The sequence below is a fragment of the Amblyomma mixtum genome, chromosome 2 (assembly GCF_055824585.1).
Source record: "Amblyomma mixtum isolate Tamu chromosome 2, ASM5582458v1, whole genome shotgun sequence".
NCBI classification, from domain to species: domain Eukaryota; kingdom Metazoa; phylum Arthropoda; class Arachnida; order Ixodida; family Ixodidae; genus Amblyomma; species Amblyomma mixtum.
This window is the reverse complement of record NC_143013.1, coordinates 108,526,768-108,535,728: the sequence shown is the minus strand read 5'-3', so window position 1 is coordinate 108,535,728 and position 8,961 is coordinate 108,526,768. Positions and strand designations below refer to the sequence as shown.

Sequence of the window (8,961 nt, the reverse complement as noted above, 5' to 3'; positions counted from 1 at the left end):
ACAGCTCGAGGACGGCCGCACCTTGTCATTCTCCGGCGTTAAAAATGTCTCAAAAATTGATCTCGGCCACCATGTGCCCACTCGTATGAACATTTTTGTCAAGACTTACACCGGAAAGACCATCAGCCTTGTAGTTGACCCCAACGACAGAATAGAGAACGTTAAGGCGAACATTCAGGACGAATATGGCATACCGGCCTTACAGCTGAGTCTCAGAACCTTTGCTGGCACAGAGCTGAAGGATGACAATACGTTGTCATACTACAACATTCATAGAAATTCGCATCTGCATCTGCATCTGCACCTCACACAACGTGCGGTGAGTTGCGGGCCCTGTATTTATGTCAAAACCCTCGCGGGGAGAACAATCACGATTGGAGTCGAGCCCGACGACAGAGTAGAGGACGTCAAGGCGAAGATCCAGGACAAAGAAGGTATCTCACCCCACGAGCAGCGTCTGATCTTTCGCGGAATACAGCTCGATGACGGACACACCTTGTCGTGGTACGACGTAAAAGCAGAGTCCACCCTGCACCTCGTTGTGCGTCTGCGTAAGGGCATGCTGCTTTTTGCAAAGATGTTAACAGGAAAAAGCATCCAGCTTGAAGTCAAGCCCAGCGACACGATCGCAGACGTCAAGGGGCAGATCCAGGACAAAGGAGGTATCTCGTCAGACCAGCAACGTCTCTTCCTTGATGAAAAAATGCTCGAGGACGGCTGCACCGTGTCAGATTACAACATTAAAAACTACTCGACCCTTCACATCATGCCCGACCTGAGTGGTTCCATGGAAATTTTTGTCAAAACCCTCTTGGGAAAGTCAATAACGCTTAGAGTCGAACCCGACGACACAGTAGAAGACGTCAAGTCTAAGATTCAGGAGAAAGAGGGTATCCCGCCCGGCCGGCAGCTTCTCTTCTTTCACGGAAAAGAACTCGAGGACGACCGCACCCTGTCAAATTACAACATTCAAGGAGAGTCGACCCTTCACCTCATTCCTGGTTCCATGGATGTTTTTGTTGAAACCTTCCCGGGGAACACAATCACGCTTAGAGTAAAGCCCGACGACAAAGTAGAGGACGTCAAGGCGAAGATCCAGGACAAAGAAGGTATCTCATCCCACGAGCAGCGTCTGATCTTTCGCGGAATACAGCTCCATGACGGCCACACCTTGTCGTGGTACGACGTAAAAGCAGAGTCCACCCTGCACCTCGTTCGGCGTCTGCGTAAGGGTATGCTGATTTTTGCAAAGATGTTAACAGGAAAAAGCATCCAGCTTGAAGTCAAGCCCAGCGACACGATCGCGGACGTCAAGGAGAAGATCCAGGACAAAGAAGGTCTATCGCCAGATCAGCAGCGTCTCTTCTTTCATGGAAAAAGGCTCGAGAACGGCCGCACCCTGTCATATTACAACATTCAAAAGTACTCGACACTTCACACCATGCTCTGCCTGCGTAGTTCCATGGAAGTTTTTGTCAAAACCCTCTCGGGAAAATCAATAACGCTTAGAGTCGAACCCGACGACACAGTACAAGACGTCAAGTCTAAGATTCAGGATAAAGAGGGTATCCCGCTAGGCCGGCAGCTTCTCTACTTTCACGGAAACGAGCTCGAGGACGACTGCACCCTGTCAAATTACAACATTCAAAAAGAGTCGACCCTTCACCTCATTCTGCGTCTGCCTGGTTCCATGGATGTTTCTGTTGAAACCTTCACGGGGAAGACAATCACGCTTAGAGTGGAGCCCTTCGACACAGTAGAGAACGTCAAGACGAAGATCCAGGAAACAGAAGGTATCCAGGCCGACCGACAGCGTCTTATCTTTCATGGAAAAGAGCTCGAGGACGGTCGCACCCTGTCAGGTTACAACATTCGAAAAGAGTCTACCCTTCACTTCATTTTGCGTCCGCGTAGTTCCATGGAGGTTTTTGTCAAATCCATTACGGGGAAGACAATCACGATTGGAGTCGAGCCCGACGACCCAATAGAGAACGTCAAGGCGAAGATCCAAGACTGTGAAGGCATTCCGCCCGGCCAGCATCTTCTCATCTTTGATGAAAAACAGCTTGAGGACGGTCACACCCTGTCATATTACGACATTCAGCAAAAGTCGACCCTTTACCTCGTGCCGTGGTTGGGGGCTTGAATGACAGATTTTATGAGTACCTTCGACGCGAACACTTGAAGACAAGGCTAAGATCCAAGGCAATGGCGGTTATCCCGCCCGGCCAAGGCCACCTAAGACATTCTGGCAAACACATCTATGACAGCCGCAGCTTGTCGCTTACGTCATTCAGAGTTTGCCTCTGTCTTAAGGTAACAGTCCTTTCAGTAACTTGACATATCTCGACGCTTAAACAGCAGCGCGTAGAATTGTGGGCTGTATTTGAGCACACGGCGAAAGGCAAATCAGCCCTTCAGTGTGGTGCACAATAAAGAACGCAGCAACCATGGAAATGAAAAATCTTGGAATGCTTTTTTTTCTGTGCTGTGAAAGCAGGAAAATGAGAAGTGAAGTCATGTTGAAGGTGAGAGATATTTTAGCACAAAGGAGAAGAAAATAAAACCAGGTAGGATACTTACCTACGACCTCGACATGTCTCGTGCGTCGTTTTGCAAACTCAACTCCAGTGGTGGCCGTGCTACATACCTACGCTTTATTTATGTTGCATGTAGCCTAACTACGGCATTGTTCAGCAGAGGCACACCCTACCATAGCGGCGGATGTAAAACGTCCTTTCACACCCGAAGTGGGACGCAGAATGCGGTCGGAAAGGAAGGGCAGCACTTGTGCGAGAACGCTCTGATGCTACCTATCATCAAGAAAGCCTGAGCTGGGGTCCTCGTTTAGTTGTTGGAGATGAAGAGTATTGAGATGAAGTGCTCGTCGTGGTATGTGTACCGAAACTACAAAAGTTGCAGTCTAATTCGTGCCACCCCCGTATTAACCTACCACTGGAATGCATGCGTGCTGTGTCGTTTTTTGTCACGCGAACATAGCGAGCATTGCAACCAAAATTGCGACTGCACAAACATTTATGCACTCTTTTGTTGCATCAGTAGTCCGCCCTCATGTGGCAATAACGGTGATGGAGCGCTTACACTATGTCTGCGTACAGTCATTTCCTGTTTCCTGTGTCTTGTCGGGAAAATTTGTTTTTGTGGAGGTGGTGGTGGTGGCGGTAAAACTTTATTCTAACAGATACAGAATAAGCATCGGCCTCTCCGCTTAACGGCGGCCTGGAGACCTTGAACCCGGGCGGCGTGCTCGGCCAGTCGGATTAGTCCTAGTTGTGTCTCAGTCTTTGAACTTAGCAGTAGAGTCTCCAAAAAGTCTAATTGCTTCATCTACGACTATATCCTAGATTTGTGGACAAGTCCATACCATAATAAGGGAGTAATTACTCATTGGCATCCATCCGAGCGCAGCCATACGGCTACAAAGGAAAGCTATACAGCTTTTTCAGAAACTTCGTAGTTAAAGAAAAATTCGTCCTGGTCCGGGGTTCGAACCCAGGACCACCGTTTCATCGCTTCACTTTTCACCAACACAGTTCCCACTTAGAGTTATTGATCAATTCGCTCTCGTCCTACCATAAGCTTGCCGTCCTGGTTAGCTCAACTATTGTGGACAACACATCATCAATGCTGGGCTTGTCAATGCAGAAAAATGCAAGGTCGTCAGCATATGCCAGCAATTTGACTTCATTACCCAGAATAGGGAACCCATGGATATTACTGTTACGCAAAACACTCAAACAAAGCGGTTCCAGGTAAAGAGCAAAAAGTAGAGGAGACATCGGACAGCCTTGCTTCACAGAAGAGCGGATTGGCACAGGGTTCGAGAGCTGGCCATTAATGATCAATCGTGTTAAACAGTTGCAATAGATCAATTCGGCATCGTTTCTGGTGCTCAAATGAATCGCTCCAAAAGTTCTGGCCTATGGTTTGGTTCATGGGGAACAACTCCACCTCTGTACGCTGGCATAGAATGGTCTTATGTGCCTCCAAAATATCTTGGCGTTCCACTTCATGCCTACAAATCCAGTGCCCATTACTGGAGAGAGCGAGTTCCGGCTGTTGAAGTTATGCTCAGACGTTTGTACCGCATCGCCTCTCAATTTTTGGTCGAGCCCAGGCTTGCAACACCTTTCTGGCAACAAGTATTTATTACGTACTCCAGGTCCTTCACTGCGCCAGACATTACATACAGCGTTTCCATCGTATATTTGCGACGTTTATTTGGTCCTCCAAATTTGAGCCCATGCGGTGTGATAACCTTCTCAGGCCTGTTTGTGCAGGAGGCCTGGGCCTAAAGCACCTGTATGTGAGACAGTTGGTTGCCCGTTTCTTCTTTTTTCGTGCTTGTTCCCTTCCGATTATTAGAGCATTCTTGCAGGTTAACTTTATGACTCTACTTCCGAACTTAGTAGTTTCTTCCAATTTTACTGAACGACCCCGTTTACTAGGCTTTATGCAGGAAGTTTATGCCTCCATGCGTTTTTTGACAGTTCGGTTTTCAAATGAGTACTTATATTCTGTTTCGCGCGAAAATCTGTACAGGGATTTGATATCCATGCTCTTCCCGCCCCCACTGTATCGTTCCGTCTACGTTGGGCTCATGGGTCATGATGTTTTAAAGCGAGTGCGTAAAATGCCAATTTCTCCTTGCACCAAAACATTTTTCTATAAATTACACACTGAAACTCTACCTGTCAAGACGTGGCGCGACAGGAAAAACATTTTTGTGTCTTCTGTCAACTGTCGCTTGTGCAATGTGCCTGAAACAATTGAACATTGTTTTATAGACTGCAAAGACGTGATTTTGTTTTGGGATGTGTTGCAAAGGACGCTACAGAAAGATTTTCTCCTAAATTCCTACAGTGTGCGCTACCTTGTTGTTTCCCAACCTGACTCGAATCCTTATGATATGATTCTTCTGATTGGACTTCATAGTCTCTGGAAAACGCGCATGCAAGATCGCAACGTTGAACCTGTTGTTTCGCCCAGAATTCACTTTAGACGAATGTTGCTGCAGGTAACGGACATTTACAAAAAATTGGACTTTGTACCGGATTGGTTTCCTCGCTGATGCGCTGTATATCCTTACCGGCCTTTTAGTTACAATATGTTACTATTATTTTTCTGCCACGTAGCGCCTACCTAGGTGCTCTGTAAATAGTTGTTTTTGTGTGTGTATATACACACACACATATGTATATATATGTTTTGTATACAAAACCATGTTAATAAATACCATGAAAGAAAAAAAAAAGTCCTGGTTAGCTGAATTGGTAGAGCGACTGCTCCGGAGAAGCGGTGGTCCTGGGTTCGAACCCCAGACCAGGTCGAATTTTTCTTTTACTACGAAGTTTCTGAGAAAGCTGTATAGCTTTTCTTTGTAGCCGTATGGCTGCGCTCGGGTGGATGTCAATGAGTAATTACTCCCTTATTACAAATCTACTCCACCTTGGGGGATTCCCCTAAACATTTGACCAAGTCCATACCATATATGTATGAGATCTGCTCTATCCCGACTTAGTTTTCTACTCTCCGGGGATTGTTCCGAGTGCCACTAGCTAAGTATAGCCGGATTGGGGAAGGTTCTTGTTTGTAAGCGCCTCCAGACGCTTTCTTGGTTCCTACCTTCCGGCGGGTGTTCTACTCTGTTTAACCTACAGTGCTGAGTAATTTCTTTGTACCTCACAGGCCTTTCCCTGCTCAGAGTTTATTGAGGGCTAGAGGCTAGCTCATAGGCCCCCTCATTTCCCTTGAGCTGGGAGTGGGCTAGTGCCCATATTAGCTGGATTATTCTCTTATCCCGACATGTTTCCAGTATTCTTTATGCTTACAGAGAGATCCTTCCTTTGAGAAAGTTCCCTGTCGCCGTTTTTGAGTTGTGTATGATCGTGGTAGACGTTATTCCTGCTATCACAAACGCAGTGGCCACCTCTTCGACCGTGTCAGTTAAAAATCTTTTCCAGTGGCGTCACGTTTTCCAGAAAAAGCTGGTCAGGAGGAGTAAAACAAGACGCCAGCGTTGACACAAGCACACGCATTTAATGCACACAACCAGGGCATCAAACACACAATGCACTATCACACATGACTAGAATAACCTCGCACAATTCAAGCACTTGAGAACGGCGGCAACCCCACATATATATGCGTAGAGGGTCACAAACGCGGCATCGAACATGAAAGAGAATGCACTGCAAAAAAAAAAAAGCTCTGCGTGCGTTGTGGAAGTACAAACAGCCGCTTTTAACGTGATAGTGTTAACTGTCCCGTACAGCGGTGAACCCGGCGTAGTTGGCGTCGTCGCCAGGTGTCTGCAGAAAAGCCGAATTGGTCGAAGGAGTCGTGGCGCGACACGTGGAGCTATGAAATGAAGTGTAATTAAAAAATTAGGAAACAGCGTTGAGAAGGTTGCAACATGGCTGAAACGCCATCAGTACATGTAAGTAAAAAGTAAGTCAATTGCGCTGTAAAACAATTACGCTAATTAGTCGGGTACCGAACTCCTGACTCGTGTTGCGAGGCAGACACGCTACCCTTACACTACGCAGACGCTTTTCTTCCGAAAAATTGTATTTATTGCAGTGAAATTATGTTCTATTTGCCTGAATCATTTATAAAGCTTTTAGTAAATGACACCAATGACATCTCAAAAAAACGACAGAGCACTACACGGGAAGTAAGGCTGAGAACTCCATCGAGAGGGAGTGCTAGTCCGGATTCAAGTCTTTTCATACATTTCCCTCGGATTAACAGTTATTTGGCACAAATGAGATTTCGTCGGAACAACGAATTCAAAGTGCCGGTTCAACATTCTAGTTTTCTGTAAGCTGTTAGCCCACTCAGAAAAAAAAAATCAAGAGATTCATAACATACTGCACTCCGGCAAAGTACCGTATGCTATGAGATGTTAAATAAACTTTGTTTTTGGTTCGTTACCGCGAATTGTTACCGCGAATTCAGCGCCTGCATCTAGTAGCACAATTCATCGTGTTCTTGTTCGGTGTTCGTGTTCATCGTGACACTTCAAAGTGTTCAAGCGCAAGCTCTACGAATCTGCCTTGGGCTACCTAAATGTGCCTCAACGGCAGCCACTATTCTTGTCGCTGGGGAGCATCCTGTTACTTCATACATTGCTGTTGAAACCATGAGAACACACATTCGGCACCTCACGCGAGTTCCGAGTCATCACCTTGCAGCTCTTCCCGTACTCAGACCACAAACTGCATTTGCAAATGTAATTCAAGCTCACCGTGCCTATCTTCCTTCGCAGTTCGCCCACCCATCAAGATCATGCTCACCCGTATGGAGTCTCCATGAACCCCGGGTGCACCTATCTATTCCTGGAATTAATAAGAAATCTGATTTATCATTGCCTGCCCTCAAGCAACTGACACTGCATCATTTGCATTTTAACCATAAACACCGCATACATGTCTACACAGATGGCTCAGTGACTTCAACAAGCTCTGCTGGGTCTGTGGTGATACCGGCCAGGTCTATTTTAATGAAGGTGAGGACTACCTATCTCACCTCTTCAACTGGTGCAGAACTAGCTGCCCTACGGGCTGCAGTTCAGTTCATTAGTCAGGAATCTGCAGATGACTGGACAGTTTTCACCGACTCTAAAGCAGCCCTTCAAGGCCTGCAAACTGCACTACGCCGTGGGTCACACGAACAACTCGTTGCCGAAATCCGCAAGCTCTACCATGATGCCACATTGAAAGGACATAACATAATTTTCCAGTGGCTGCCGGGCCACTGCGGCATTCATGGCAATCACCAGGCTGACGAAGCTGCCCGTTCTGCCCACAATGATGGAATCCCCGTTAATATCCCCGTCACGACAGCTGACGCAGCGTGTGGGCTTCGTTCTTTGAGGCTGGAGCTCACACTTTCGGCGTGGAACTCTGGTGAGTTGTGCAACCGTCGCCTCAGGACTTTGGACCCTGGACTGCGCCTCCGTCTTCCGTGTAATGTAGCGCGTCGTGAAGCAACACTACTGTGTCGTCTATGGCTCGGTGTTGCCTTCACGAATAAGTATGCTTTCCGGATCGCGATGGCCGACAGCCCTTCTTGTGTGAACTGCGCCTGTGATGAGACAATCACCCATATCTTGTGTGAGTGCCCTGCCTTTGTAGCCGAAAGACATAAGCTGCGATGTGCTTTGGACCGCCTGGACCCTCGCCCTTTCACAGAGGCCAAGATCCTCGGTCCGTGGCCACAACAGTCAACTGCCATCAAGGCTTACAAGGCACTCTTTCGCTTTTTGAGAGCGACTGCCTTAATTGACAGACTGTGATTATTTCCCGTTACTTCTCTCTTTCCTCTTTAATTCCCCTCATTCCCTTCCCCTGTGCAGGGTAGCCAACCGGAATCCTTTCTGGTTAACATCCCTGCCTTTCCCTCTCTCTCTCTCTCATCGTGGCATGAATTCATATGCGCACAGTAATAAGTATTTTGCCGCCGCTGTGGCTCAGTGGCTATGGCGCTCGGCTGCTTACCCCAAAAACGCGGGTTCGATCCCGGCCGCGACGGTCGAAATTCGACGAAGGCGAATGCCGAGAGTTCCGTCTAATGATCGATGTCAGCGCACGTTAAAGAACTCCGGGTGGTCGAAATTTCCGGAGCCCATCAATACGGCGTCCCTCATAGCCCGAGTAGCTTCGGAATGTTTAACCCCCATCAACCATCAACAAACCAGTAATAAGTATTTCCGTGTCCAATGCAGACCTAAACTATTACTTAAATGTGACGTGTACGTGTGCGTTCTTACTGTGCATATTTTGTTATTAACCCACTCACCTCCCTAATGCTTCTCCCCCTGAGGCTACGAAGAAATAAATGAATAAGCAGCATGTTAATTAACATTTCATAGCTTTGCAATAATGCACAAACTCTCTCACAGTACAATACCGAACAAATTACTATTTCAGTTCAAAA

The 8,961-nt window shown here is 47.1% G+C and overlaps 1 protein-coding gene across 1 annotated transcript in view; it reads left to right on the top strand.

Annotated features, from left to right (window-relative positions):
• Positions 1-2,492, top strand: part of LOC149360518 (polyubiquitin-A-like) — a 35,639-nt gene extending 33,147 nt beyond the window's left edge. The window contains exon 3 of the mRNA XM_089572369.1: positions 82-2,492. Within this exon, the coding sequence (XP_089428495.1) occupies positions 82-2,146 (2,065 nt within the window). The 3' untranslated portion in view covers positions 2,147-2,492. The remainder of the gene's footprint in view (positions 1-81) is intronic.
• The last annotated feature ends 6,469 nt before the right edge of the window (positions 2,493-8,961 follow it).